Raw genomic sequence first — 14,438 nt, forward strand, 5'->3', positions numbered from 1 at the left:
CTCCTGGGGCTGCCTCTCAAGATCTCTCTGGCTGCTGGGAGGGATGCTTGGCCTCTCTTGAGTGTCTTCCCTGGAACTCATTTTCTGCCCTTGTCCTGTGGGGTTTGGAGTGCCGGGGCTCTCGGGTTCCAGTCCTGGTTCCTGCCGCGCCTGGTGACTTGGAGCTCTCTTCTCCGAGCCTCCAGGCTCCTGACCTGGCTTTGCGTCGTGAGGCTGTGGAGCTTGACAGAGGCCGGGTGTGGACACGCATGCAGAGGCGGGTGTACCCCAGCCGGTGCAGGGTTGGGGGGCTGCCTTACGGCCGTGGGGTGACAGCTGCGGGGGACGTTGTTGTTTTGGGCCCCCGGTGGGCTGTGCCGCGGCCTCTCTGGGGAAGTCCAGTTGGTGTGGCATCCCGCAGCTCCGCTCTGCAGCCTGCTCCCTGGTGTTCTGTGGGGCCTCTGACAGCCTGGTGGGTTGTCCTGCCTCGACGGAGCAGTGGAGCAGTGAGTCGTGTTCCCTTAACAGCAGTGTGATTTTCATGGGCTTTTGGCTCAGCACTGAGTAAAGCATGGCTGACCTACATGAGAACAGCACTTAACTGCTTATGAGAAGCCAGAGTCGGAGGTTTGGGCCTTTAGAACGTTCTGTCCAGGGATGCCTGCCTGCCTCAGTCAGTTGAGCATCTAACTTCGGCTCAGGTCATGATCTCATGGTTCGTGAGTTTGAGCCCCGCATTGGGCTCTGTACTGTCAGTGTGGAGCCTGCTTTGGATGCTCTGTCCCCTTCTCTCTCTGCCCTTCCCCGATGCTCGCGCACGTGCTTTCTCTCGCTCTCATTCTCAAAAATAAACATTAAAAAAATGTATCAAGGGGCGCCTGGGTGGCTCAGTCGGTTAAGTGTCCGACTTCGGCTCAGGTCATGATCTCGTGGTTCACAAGTTCGAGCCCCGCGTCGGGCTCTGTGCTGACAGCTCGGAGCCTGGAGCCTGCTTCCGATTCTGTGTCTCCCTCTCTCTCTGACCTCTCTGTCTCAAAAATAAATAAATGTTAAAAAAAAAAAAAGTATCAAATCATTTCTTAAAAAAAAAACAAAAAACCCAACATTCTGTCGTGAGCAAGCAGTCCATGCCACACAGGTCTTGTCTCTCTGTCTCTCCCCTGCCCCTCCTGCCATCCTGTTCTGCGTCTCTGAGTTATCCAAGGCACACCCTGTATGCCCACGTGGGGGACCCCCAGCCCTCATGGTGGTTGTGCTTGCTCGCCAGTTGCCTCGGCTCACGTTGTTTCTCACAGGATGCTCTGTCTTCTGTCTATGCACGTGCCCCAGGCCGTTCCGATCTCCCTTTCTGGCGGCACAACTTGGCTAGGTCTCTGGCTCTCGGGGCTTGGTGAGCAGTGAGTTGCTCCGCTTAGAGTCGAAGGCCTTGTCTGGCCCGGAGCGAGGCTGTGCTGGGGGCCCAGTGTTTGGGCTGTGGTCCTCATGCTTGGGAGCCACTACAGGTCTGGAGCAAAGTCCTGACTCAGCTGTGTCTCCTGCAGATCTCAAAAACCATCAACATGCTTGTGCGCTGGTACGTGGACGGGCCGGACTCCTCTGCCTTCCAGGAGCACATCTCCAGGATTCCTGATTACCTCTGGTGAGTGCAGCTGGAAGGGCCTGTGGCTGGTCAGCATCACACTTGGTCCCTGACGCACATGGCTGAGAGCCAAGGGCAGACGTGCATGGGAGCCTCCCCAGCACAGTGGCAGGCGTGGAGGTCACGTATGTGTATAGTGACATTTGGAACCAGGAATTTCAGGGGTTGTGTGGAAGATGGTGAGGGTTATCTCTGAGTTGAAAGATTTGTTATGTGGCAAGAACTTCTGGTGGTTTGGGAAGGTAGAGCTAGGAAGCCTGGGGGTGCATGCGGCAGGTTCTGGTGAGCGTCAGAAAGGCCTCGCCGACAAGAGTAATGGGTCAGTCACTGATTGCAGTTGGGACCATGGTGGGTGGGTCTGCCAGGTGGATTTGCTGCCAGCAGTGGGGTGAGCCGGGCTCTGGGTGGCCGCCTGACTTCAGCTCTTTGCCCTCTGCTTCCTGACCTGGGCTTTTCTTGTCCTCACAGGCTGGGTCTCGATGGCATGAAAATGCAGGTAAAGGCTATAAAGCCGTGGCCGTTTGCTTCCTTTTCAACCATTCCTGCTCTTTAGGTTTGTTAAGATTCAATAAGTCCTCACAGTGAGTTCTGGCAGCACGTGCTGAGCGGCCGCTGGTATCCCCAGTCCTGAGTCTGAGGGGACAGCCGGGGTGCTTCCTGGGCGTGTGCCGTGTGACAGCGATGCCGACAGGCCCCAAAGGCTGCGGGAAGGCTGAGAGTCTGCAACTCCCCCGTGGGAGGTGGGCGTCAGGCAGGAAGGAGGGGAGCCTGTGCTTCGTGCCCCCAGCCTCGTGTCCTCGCACCCCCGGCTGAGATGTGCTCCCCTGTGGCCCTCCTCTGTGTCCGCTGCTCTGCTTTTTGTGCCATTTATCGTAAATGGTGTTCTGCCACCACCTCCCTCCCTGGCTCATTTCCTGTGTGTGACCCTGGGGGTGGAGGTGTCTGGTCACACTGTGGCTAGGGCTGACCTGAGAGCGGTCAGCCTGGGAACCGTTGCATCACCCTGTGGGAGTTTTGGTGACAATGTGTACTGTCACCCACCTGGCTAAGTGTGGAAACACAGAGCCTCTGGCAGTGTTCGTGGGTCAGATAGGCCACTGGCCCTTGGGACAGATACACATGGACCCAGCACTGCCCAGTACAGAGCTCGCCTCGGCGTCCTTGCCTTACTCCCAGCTCCCTGACTCTTACATGCCAAGTGGAGGCAGGTCACAAACCCCTGTGTGGGCTCTCCATCCCCTCTGACTCCTTGAGCACCCCAGCTTATTTGTTCTTGCAAAATCACACTGCTTTTGCCTTATGGGGTTGATGACAGTCCCTAGTTTGGTTTTGTGGCAGGTTTGTTGGCATCAGGGTTTGAGCCAGGTGACTGGTCCTCGAAGCCACTTTTGCCCAGTGGTCTTCTGGGTGCTTGCCCTTCCTTTCTGGATGACTGATTGGTTCCCAGGGCATCCCCCTTCTGGATCTGACTGGTTGTTTCCTCTGTGCCCTGTATTTCCTGCAACTGGCATTTAGACCCTCAGGTTTGATCCAGTTCAGGTTTCTTTTGGCCAGGAGGCTTTCCTGGTGGCAGGTGTCCTTCCTATGTATATTGTCCTGCAAGGCCATGGTTTTTGTTGCTCTCTCAGTGCCGCCAATTGGTCTGGGCTCTGGCATTGCCATCCCTGTCCCTATTATCCAAGTGTCTGTCACCGTCTATCTTAGTGTCTCTGGGATTTGGCCACTGGCATTCTGGTGGGACCAGAGTGTTGACCAATGAAGTAGGCTCCCTGGGTGGGATTTGAAGGGGGCCTTCCCAGCTCTGTTGAGGCTTCAGCCAGGCCCCACCACCTCCAGGTGTACTCAGAAGTGAGGGGGTGTTTTTGGTCATCATTGTGATTGGGGCAAAAGCCTGTTGTTGGGTATTGGGACAGTGGAGGTCACGGGCAGTGGTTGTCCAGATACCGGAAGTGCCCTGAGAGGGTTCTGTCCCTACTGGTGGCCTGGTGAAGGCAGGTGGAGCTGCCTGACTCTCATCTGCCTGCAGAGATGTCCCCTTTCTGGCCCTCAGGGGCATTGAGGGGTGCACAGAACATGGAGCCTAGGTCAGGAGTTGGCTAGGCTCCCACCACTTTGCGGGAGCTGTTGTGAGCCCCCAGACTCCTCCTCGGCCCTTGACGTGCCCTCGATCCCCGAGTCTCCTGGGCAGTGGTGGGTGGGTAGAGGGAGCTGCAGCTGCTGTTCTAAAAAAATTTTTTTTGGGGGCGCCTGGGTGGCGCAGTCGGTTAAGCGTCCGACTTCAGCCAGGTCACGATCTCGCGGTCCGTGAGTTCGAGCCCCACGTCGGGCTCTGGGCTGATGGCTCAGAGCCTGGAGCCTGTTTCCGATTCTGTGTCTCCCTCTCTCTCTGCCCCTCCCCCGTTCACGCTCTGTCTCTCTCTGTCCCAAAAATAAATAAACGTTGAAAAAAAAAATTTAAAAAAAAAATTTTTTTTAACGTTTATTTTTGAGAGAGAGAGAGAAAGAGAGAGACAGAACATGAGTGGGGGAGGGGCAGAGAGAGATGGAGACACAGAATCTGAAGCAGGCTCCAGGCTCTGAGCTGTCAACACAGAGCCCGATGCAGGGCTCGAACTCACAAGCCACAAGAATCATGACCTGAGCCGAAGTCGGATGCTCAACTGACTGAGCCACCCAAGTGCCCGGCTGCAGCTGCTGTTCTAATGGCTTGTGCTTGCGTGCAGGGCACCAACGGCTCACAGGTGTGGGACACCTCATTTGCCATCCAGGCTCTGCTAGAGGTACGTGGCTCTGCCTCCTTGTTTTTTAGCCTCCCGTGGCTCCAATTGACTTTCCTGGGTGTCCACCCCTGCACCCAATGTGGACGTGGCACTTGCTAGCCCTGACTCTTTGTCCACCTGGACTCCGAGGCCTCTGGCGATGGTCTTGCTGAGGCAGTGATCTTGCCCAGAAGTTTTGGCAGTGATCTTGCCAGCTGGGAGGCTTCAGGAGTAGGGAGCGTATAAGGTCTATTCCTGGGGAGGCAGGGCAGTAAGCTTCTAGCAGGGAGAGTGGGCTCTAGGCTTTTCTCAACATTCAAATTGCTCATTATGGGTACCTCTGAGCACATGCTGGAGGGAAACCAGAATGTGTTTTTGTGCTGGTAGGATTGAGAGTGGTGACATTCTGGAGAACCTTGAAGAGTGGCCAGGGCCACGTATGGTCTGCCTTAGATGGGGCAGGGATCCTCTGGACATGGGCTGGGCTGGGCTCCACTGGATGTGGTGTGGACTGTCTCTTTTGCCTACTTTATTTCTCTGTCACATCTTTCTGACTTGTCAGCAGAATCCAGAGCCTGAGACTCTGGTGAGTTTGCTCCTGTTTCCCAGTGGTGGCAAGACGTCACCAGGATTGTCTGGGAACCACTTCATCTGTGCAGGCTTGTGTCAGCGAGCAGCTTAGCCTCTGTTGTCTCTTCCAGGCGGGGGCACAGCACAGGCCCGAGTTTTCGTCTTCCCTGCAGGAGGCACATGAGTTTATCCGGATCTCACAGGTCAGGTCGGATCTGACCTGAGGGTGGTGGGGCTTCTGCACGCAGAGGTACTGCCTCCTCACCTCTGCCTTGACACCCTGGTCTGCCCTCTCTGGTGCCGCGTGGTGCCTTGGTCATGTTTCCCCAGCAGTGGATGGGGGTGGCAGGCCTTGGGCCACAGGGTGATGCTTTAAAGGGTGCCTTTGGCCCCGATGGTTGAGAGGGCAGTAGGCCAGTGGCTCTTGCTCCCTGTGTATTTTGCACCAGCCCCTACTGGCTCTGGTGTCTGCATCTGATGGTGACATGGGCCTTCTCTGTTTTCTGCATGTGCCATGTGGATGCCGCCTAGGTGCTAGACAGCCCCCCTGACTACCAGAAGTACTACCGCCAGATGAGCAAGGTACCACGGCCATCCCTGTTTGCCCCAAGTCCTACGCCCTGCGCTCCAAAAGAGACCACCACGGTTAGCTATGCCTTGCTAGTTGAGAGGGCTCTTTCCTCAGTCTCCTGTGGCTTCCTGCTCTGATAGACACACGGTGTGGGGTTTCACCAACACACTCAAGGTTTCCCTGACTGGGGAGTTGTAGCGTGAGTTAGTGAGCCGTGTGGGGCTTCCTCATGTTGCCACGACAAGTATTTTGTGCACGCACACACACCCACACACACACCCACCCACCCACACACACACACCTGTGCCTCAGAGATGCTATTAGACAGCAGTACATGCAGATACCAGATACGCTGTCGGAATGTGGTTTAGGGTGACGAGGGAGCTGCAGAGGGTGGAGGGCAGCTCCTCTGGGCGTGTGGGAGCGTGGATGCAGTGCACACCTTCTCACAGCAGGTTGGGAGGCTGTCCACATGTGTGTGGTGTGGGGCTGCGGCTGCACCTCTATGGTGGCCAGGGCTCTGCCTGGGTGAGGGAGGTACCATCACCTCGGGTGGTCCTAAAGATCAGGGTACGGGCTCGGCCCTCTGCCCTGGCCATGACTGGCCCCACACTTTCCAGGGTGGCTTCCCCTTCAGCACGCTGGATTGTGGCTGGATTGTTACTGACTGCACAGCTGAGGCCTTGAAGTCCATCCTTCTCCTGCAAGAACAGTGTCCCTTTGTCACCAAGCATGTCGCACGAGAGCAGATCTATGATGCTGTTGCTGTGGTAAGGCTGCTGGGCATGAGGGAGACCTGGCTGCCCCGCCGCCAACCCTTGGGTCCACTTCGTGCTGCGTAGGAGCTGCACTTCCCGTGGCTTTTGTGTCCACAAATCCCCAGGGCCAGATTGAAAGCCCAGAGGGGCATGTCCTCTGACAGCATCTGTGTTTGGGAAGCTGTGAGCCCTGTGTTGGAGGCTTGCATATCTGGCTGCTCCCAGGGGCTGCCCTCGGGAAGGCTGGTATTCTCCACGGGGTATCTGCAGAAAGATGAGAACTTCTGTTTGTTTTTGTGTAAAACCCTTTCAGTACACCCACTCTGTGCGTGTTTTACAATGGAGATCGTGTGGCTTGGCAGCACACATGTAACTTATAAATGGATAAGCAGGTGCGTGTCAGGGTCCCAGATGGGCACTCGTAGAGCACCTGAGTGATAAAGTTGTGGCCCACTCCTCTAGGCACTGAAGGTCTCAGTTTAATATGAGAACTGGCCCCCCATTCCCCATCCCTGCCCCTTTTGTTTTAGCCTTGGGTGTTTCTAGAATGGTCTGCCACAACCTGTGGGCTCTCCCGCCTGCTTAACCACATGAGTGAACTCTCAGGATGCCCTCTCTCTGGTTTTAGTTGCTGGACATGAGAAATCCTGATGGAGGGTTTGCCACCTATGAGACTAAGCGTGGGGGCTACTTGCTGGAGCTGTTGAACCCCTCGGAGGTCTTTGGTGAGTGGTTGGCCAGCCAGGTGGTACGCAGACCCAGGGGCCCTGCATGCCCTGAGATGGATTTGCCAACCAGAGCCCGGAGTTCCTCCCCCAGGGTGGGAGCAGTGCCAACAAAGGTATTGGCAGATGATGGTGGATCCTTTAAGGAGTACTCCCTAAACACTGGAATGTTCTGTGCTCCTTGGCCTCTGAAGGTGGCCATAGTGCCTGTGGTTGTGGATGGAAAAGCTGTGGTTTTGTTTCTCGGAGGTTGGCAGAGGAGTCACCTGGCTTTCTGGCTCGAGCCTGGGCTGGCTCCTGCTCTGTTTTCCATCCTCCGTGGAGACCACCCTGTGTCCTGCGTGCTCTTCATGGAGCTCAGGCACCTGGCAGGAGGGTGTTGGTAGGGACCCCCTAGCCCTGTGTCCTCCCTGCTGTGCGCATGGTTCCGGTCTGTAAGGGCAGCTGCTTTACCTAAGTGCCTTCACCTGAGTTTCTCCTTGCAAACCTTGCAAATGCCCCTATACCCTGCTTGCAGGTCTCTGTCTCGCTTCTGTAACTGTTAAATGTGGTCTAGTTGGAGTGGCTCTGCCCTGTACCCCTCTCCTTTCCCCTCCCACTGGCTTAGCTCTCCTGTAGCCAGATGGGCCTCCAGGTCACTGTGTATGTGCCGGCCACTCTCCCCCCCCTAGTGGCTGTGTCTCCTGGGCCAGTCACTGGGGTCTCTTGCCTTGTTCCTCTGGAGGACCTTCAGGCTCTGGATGTTCCATGTAGGTCTGCATGTTATGATCTTTGCATTCTTCATGGTGTGGTCTGAGCTACAAATTGGGCAACAAGGTGAAGCTGATAGGCATCGATTCTTCCTTCCCTCTTCCAGGGGACATCATGATTGACTACACATATGTGGAGTGCACCTCAGCTGTGATGCAGGCACTGAAACTTTTCCATGAGCGTTTCCCGGACCACAGGGCTGGGGAGATCCGGTAAGGGTGGTCTTGGCACAGGGATGTTTGGTCACTGAGCCACGGGTGTCATCAGCTCAGGAGCCAAGAGCTGAGATGCTGCCACACAGGACACAGAGTGTGTTGTTGCTGGGGTGGGTGGCTCACTGCAGGCAGGGGACTCTGGATTAAAACTCAATAACAGAAGGGATTTCCAGTGTTCCTGAGTCTAGTTGTATGCCCTAAAGTACAGTTGACCCTTGAACTGAACAACTTTGGAGCTAGGGGTGCCAAACCCCTGTGCAGTTGTAAATCTGTGTGTAACTTAAAAAAAAAAAATTTTTTTTGCGGGGGGGTGGAGGGCGCCTGGGTGGCTCAGTTGGTTAAGTGTCCGACTTTGGCTCAGGTCATGATCTCAGTGTTCGTGGATTCGAATCCTGTGTCAGCTCTGTGCTGACAGCTCTGAGCCTGGAGCCTACTTTGGATTCTGTGTCTCCCTCTGTCTCTGCCCCTTCCTGCTCACGCTCTGTCTCTGTCTCTCAAAAATTAGTAAATATTTAAAAAATTTGAAAAAAAATTTTTTTAATGTTTATTTTTGAGAGAGGCAGAGAGCAAGCAAGCAGGGGAGGGGCAGAGAGGGAGACACAGAATGAATCCAAGGCAGTCTCGAGGCTCCATGCTGTCAGCAACAGAGCCTGATGTGGGGCTCGAACTCACGACCCTCAAGATCATGACCTGAGCTGAATTTGGATGCTCAGTCGACTGATAGAACCACCCAGGTGCCCCATAAATTTGCATACAACTTTTGATTACCCAAAAACTTTACTGATAGTCTTGTGTTGACTAGAAACCTGATAACATAAGTAGTTGATTAACATGTATTTTGTAGGTTATGTGTTATATATACTGTAATAAAGTAAGCTAAAGAAAAGAAAACATTAGAATAATAAGAGGAAATATATTTACAGTACAGTATGATATTTATCGAGAAAAATCTGCGTAAAAGTGGAATCCATGTTCTGAAGTCATTTCTACATCACATATGTGTATTGAGGGCTCAGAGTGGCAGAGCTGTAACGCAAAAATGAGTTACTTTTCACATCTCTTAATGAAGGTCAGAAAGATCTGTACCCCCAACTCCACCTGTGTCCCCATAAACGGTAGTTTTTAAATAAGCCTGTCCTGTTGACATCTGACACATATGCAGAGAGGTGTACAGATCTCCTATGTGTGGTGCCTAATGAATTATCACCAAGTGGGCACATAGATGTAACCAGAAGCTGCCCTCCTGGTTCTCAGGCTGCTCTGATCCTACACTTAGGGAATCAGTCCCACAGCCAGACTCGTGGGTGTGGCTTCTTTCACTCGGCTCGGTGCTCAGTGAGGCTGTGGTTGCGGAGCAGCAGCCCACCCTCTTTGCTGGCGGCATTTCTGTTTGGCGCAGATGCCACACTTTGTTTATCCATTGGTTTGTCTTGGATCCTTGGGAGCCTTTCAGTGGGTTCCTGTGAATTATCCTGCTGGGAACACTCTGTACTTGCCCAGGGCACCCCTTTCTTGAGGACACGTGCTTAGGAGTGTACTCTCTGTGTTGTGGGGTACGTTCATTCACTTTTGTAGATAACCCTTCATCCAGTGTGATCTCATTGTTTCATGCTTCACAGCAAACCTGGTATAGACTCAAGTTTGGTCGTGGTGTGCTTTCTTTTTTGGATATCGCTGGATCTAGTTAGAAAAGTACTTTTGAAAGGATTTTTACCACTGTGGTTATAGAGAAACCAGTCTGCTCTTTCCCTTCAATGTCTTTGTCAGGCTCTCCCAAGAAGGTAACGCAGGACTTGTAAGAGGAGTTGGAAAGTATATTTTCTTTTTAGATTTTCTGGAAGAGTTTGTGAGGTTTGTGCTATATCTGCCTCAAGTGTTTAGAGGTTCCATTTGGCCCTGGAGTTCCCTTTGACGGAAAGGGTTAAATTTTTATTTACAGGTTCAGTTTCTGTATTTGTTATAGAACTGTACAGATTTCCTTTTGTTTGTGTTTCTATCAGTTTTGGGGATTTTCCTGTTTAGCTCCATTTTCTGTGGATCAGCAGAGAGCTTGCCCACGGTGCTCAACAGCTCCCTTGCCACTGATAGCCTCATTTCCTTCCTGATGTTGGCAGCTTGGACCTCTTCTCCACCAGCAGCTTATCAATCTCACCAGTCTTTTCACAGAAACCATCTTTAGTCTTTGATTCTGTCTAGCTATGTTTATGTTTTTGATGTTTGTTTTTGGTTTCACGAATTTTTGCTCTTTATTATTTTCTTTCTACTTTCTTTTTCTAACTTAGATGGATACTAAAATGATTTTCAGGCTTTTTAAATGTGCACTTAAGATACAGTAAGTCTTGGTGTATCATTCGGTTAAAATTATTTCTGTTGTGAGTTCTTCTCTGGCCAGGAGTTGTTCAGGAGTATGAGGCTTCCATTTCCAAAAAAAAATGGAGGATTTTCTAGTTGTGATTTGCTGGTTTTCTTCTGTCCTGGCAGGTGGTACAGCTGCTGGGGGGTTGCTGTGTCTGTCTAGTCGTGATATTGTCACCTCTGTCTCGTCGTGATTTTGTCACCTGGGCCTGGGGGTCCATGAGCCATGCACTGCGCTGAAGGGTGGTCTCTGGTCCCTTCCTCCTGGTACAGCTTGTTCTCAGTGACACTCTTATGTAATTGACCTTTTTTAATGAATCATCTTTTTAGGAAGTATTCAAAAAAAAAGTAAAGTGTGCCCTTTGGAGGAATCTTGGAGAATGCAGAAGCAAGCAGCTCATCATTGCTGGGAGGAATCTGTGAGGACTGCTTGATCTCCACGTTTCCATGGGTCCTATAGAGCAGGCTCAGTTGGTGCTGGCGAGGAGTCTGAGAGCAGGGGATGACTTTCCATGTCAGGAAGTCCCGTTCTCCTCCTGCAGGAGTTGTGATGGTTGTAGGCATTTCATTGTTTTCGTGGCCCAGTAGTGTCTTGGGTATTTCTAAGTTTTCATTGTCATTTTTCAGCTTTTCCCCATTTTAACCTTAATTAGTGTCCTCTTGCTAAATCTTCATCCAGAACCATTACTTCTCCCTAGATCCACATGATTTTAGGGTCAGCCTGTGTGGGGAGATCCCCCCCTCCTCCACCCTTGCCCTTTCCTGGGAGTGTTGTCCTGGTCCCAGTCACTTCCCCTGTCGGCCTGGACTCCCCGACCCAAGGGGAATAGTGGGATGGGTGGGGGCAACAGTTCGGGAAGCACAGAGTGACTGTTGTTAACCGTGTTAAAGCTCTAGACCATTTTTATCTCTTGCCAGTTTGAACAGAAGCATTTAAATAAATGTATTAATTTATTATATTAAAATTTTAAATTTATCTGGGGGAGTTTTAGAGATATAGTTTGAGGTAGCCAGGTACTGTGACGCTACATATATGGAACATTCCATTTTTACTACCTTGACTTGAAATTCTCTCTTAATTTCAAGCTTACAGGAAAGTTATACTAGTAGTACAAAGCTTTCCTCTTTATCTTTTACCAAGATTCTTCAGCTGTTAACATTTCACATTTGCTTCATTGTGTTCCTTCAACGTATATTTTTTCCAAAATCATTTTAGGGTAAATTGCAAATGTGATGTGCCTTAATCCCTAAAATCTTTAGCATTTCTTTTAAAAAAATTTTTTTTAAGTTTATTTTTGAGAGAAGGAGAGAGAGAGTGGGGGAGGGGCGCAGAGAGAGAGAGAGAGAGAGAGAGAGAGAGAGAGAGAGAGAGAGAGAATCCCAAGCAGGGTGAAGAGCAAGATGTGGGCCTTGATCTCAGAACTGTGAGATCATGACTTGAATCACAATCAAGAGTCAGATGCTTAACCGACTGAGGCACCCAGATGCCCCAATACTTTAGCCTTTCTCAACAAGGATATTCTCTTATGGAAATACAAGTCACAGTATTAACACTGTATAATATTAATGTCGATATAATCCTATTGTTTATTCTACAGAATTCATTTAAATTGCCCAAGTTGCTTTTATAGCAAAATCTTCCCTCATGATTTAACCCAGGGTCACTGAACTGAGCTGCCAGCTGTTAGTCTCCCCCTGGAACAATCCTTTAGTGTCTCCTTGGGGTTGACGACTGACATTTTTAAGGCTTGTGACAAGTTTTTGTAGAATATCCTCAACATGTGTTTTTCTGGTGTTTCCCCATGATTAGATTCAGGTTATGAAATTACGCATTTATGTCAGGAAGATTACAAAAGTGATGGGGACTTCTTAGTGCATGACACCAGGATGTGCACATCAACATGGACCCTGTGATTAAGGTGATGACCACTTGTTTTCTCCACTGTGAAGTTACTGTTTTTTTTCTTGTGTGAGAAAGTGTTAGATTATGTAAGTGACCTGTTTCTCATCAAACTTCTACCTGTTAGTTTTCTCATCTGATGATGATTTTTGCCTGAATCATTATTTATATGATGGCTACAAAACTGTCATTTTTTCCATATGTGTTAGTTGGTGTTCTACTGTTTGCTTTTCCCCTGTTTGTTTATTAATGTGGAGTCATGGGTTCTTAGGCTGTTGACTTTTTCTTTTTTTTTATTGTGTTAAAATATACCTAATGTGAAATTTATCACCTTAATCATTTTTATTTTTGTCTTTTTTAAATTATTTTTTTTTCAACGTTTATTTATTTTTGGGACAGAGAGAGACAGAGCATGAACGGGGGAGGGGCAGAGAGAGAGGGAGACACAGAATCGGAAACCGGCTCCAGGCTCTGAGCCATCAGCCCAGAGCCTGACGCGGGGCTCGAACTCCCGGACCGCAAGATTGTGACCTGGCTGAAGTCGGATGCTTAACCGACTGCGCCACCCAGGCACCCCTTAAATTATTTTTTTAATGTTTATTTATTTTTGAAGGAGAGAAGACAGAGCCCAAGAAGGGAAGGGACAGAAAGAGAGGGAGACACAGAATCTGAAGCAAGCTTCAGGCTCCGAACTGTCAGCACAGAGGCTGATGTGGGGCTCGAACTCACAAACCGTGAGATCATGACCTGAGCCAAAGTCGGACGCTCAACTGACTGAGCCACCCAGGCGCCCTTTAAATTATTTTTTTAATGTTTATTTTTGAGAGAGAGAGAGAGACAGAGTGCGAGTGGGGGAGGGGCAGAGAGGGAAACACAGAATCCAAGGCAGGCTTCAGGCTCCGAGCTGTCAGCACAGAGACTGATGCGGGGCTTGAACTCATGAACCGCGAGTTCATGACCCGAGCCAAAGTCAACGCTTGACCATCTGAGCCACCCAGGTGCCCCTGTACCTGTTAGCTTTATTTCCTCATCTCTTCTGCCCCCATTCCCTGGCAGTCCACATTCTGTTTTCTGTCTTTTCTTACCTCATGTAAGTGGAATCCTGTAATATATTTTTGTGACTGGGTCTGTTGGTTCTCACCCCCCTTAGGAGCTTCCCATGTATAATCTGAAACGTGCCTTGTATGTGGAGGGCAGGGAAAGACCGAGGAAAGAGACAGACCCTCCAGATGGGTAGGGGCAGTTTTTTTTAAAATTTTTTTTTTTTAACATTTATTTATTATTGAGAGACAGACACAGAGCGTGAGCAGGGGAGGGGTAGAGGGAGGGGGAGACACAGAATCTGAAGCAGGCTCCAGTCTCTGAGCTATCAGCACAGAGCCTGACATGGGGCTCAAACTCACAAGCTGCGAGATCATGACCTGAGCCCAAGTCTGTCGCTCAACCAGCTGAGCCACCCAGGTGCCCCTGGGCAGTTTTAATAAGCAAAGGCATGTCTTGGGGTGGGGGGAAGGGGCAGAAAGGTGAATGGATCCCTGCAGGCTCTCACCAGATCATAGAAGTTTATAAAGAGGCCCTACCTGGGCTCAGTCCTGTATACCTTGGAGAAGTTCTTTTTATTTTTTTTATTTTTTAATTTTTTTACCTTGGAGAAGTTCTTAGTACCACATCACCATCTCAAGGTTGGGTCCTTGGAGCGGCCTCTGGTAGCCAGAAAGGCAAGTGGAACCCACATCCCCAGGACAGGGGAAGGGGTGAGGAGCCTCCCAAGTGCCCAGGTCCAGCTCATGGGTCAGTTGGCAGTCGCTCCTTTTTGATGACCTTCCCCAACAGGCTTATTTCACTGAGCATAATGATCTGAGGGTTCATCCATGTTGTGATTTGTGTCCAAAGTTCCCTTTTAAGGCTGAATAATATTCCATTGTATAGGTAGACCACATGTTGCTTATCTGTTCATCTGTTGAGAGACACTTGGGTTGTTTCCACGTTTTGGCCATTGTGACTAATGCTGTAGTGAACAGCATTTAAATTCCCTGGTGGTCACTTCAGCTAGAGCGGGAGGTGCAGCAATGTCTGATCAGAAGCAGCAATCAGAGCACAATATTTTGGAAGACAGGGTCCTTTTTGCCCACCTAGGCGCTGTAAGCTGTGTGTAAGCTGCTCCAGGAGTAGGTGCACACCAGCCTGCCGAGGGGCTGGGGCTGGGAGACGGGTGGC

General features: G+C 50.7%; 1 protein-coding gene across 5 annotated transcripts in view; it reads left to right on the top strand.

The window, feature by feature from the left end:
- The window catches only part of LSS (lanosterol synthase), a 46,833-nt gene that overhangs the window by 10,376 nt on the left and 22,019 nt on the right, over positions 1-14,438 (top strand). For 4 of the 5 annotated variants that reach the window (XM_047846972.1, XM_047846973.1, XM_047846971.1 and 1 more), the window contains 8 exons: positions 1,521-1,618; positions 2,087-2,114; positions 4,342-4,398; positions 5,079-5,150; positions 5,479-5,529; positions 6,139-6,288; positions 6,905-7,001; positions 7,858-7,963. In XM_047846972.1, coding sequence (XP_047702928.1) covers positions 1,521-1,618; positions 2,087-2,114; positions 4,342-4,398; positions 5,079-5,150; positions 5,479-5,529; positions 6,139-6,288; positions 6,905-7,001; positions 7,858-7,963 — 659 coding nt within the window. The remainder of the gene's footprint in view (positions 1-1,520; positions 1,619-2,086; positions 2,115-4,341; positions 4,399-5,078; positions 5,151-5,478; positions 5,530-6,138; positions 6,289-6,904; positions 7,002-7,857; positions 7,964-14,438) is intronic. The other variant, XM_047846974.1, reaches the window with a different exon arrangement.

This window comes from Prionailurus viverrinus, unplaced genomic scaffold (assembly GCF_022837055.1).
Source record: "Prionailurus viverrinus isolate Anna unplaced genomic scaffold, UM_Priviv_1.0 scaffold_42, whole genome shotgun sequence".
Lineage (NCBI taxonomy): Eukaryota > Metazoa > Chordata > Mammalia > Carnivora > Felidae > Prionailurus > Prionailurus viverrinus.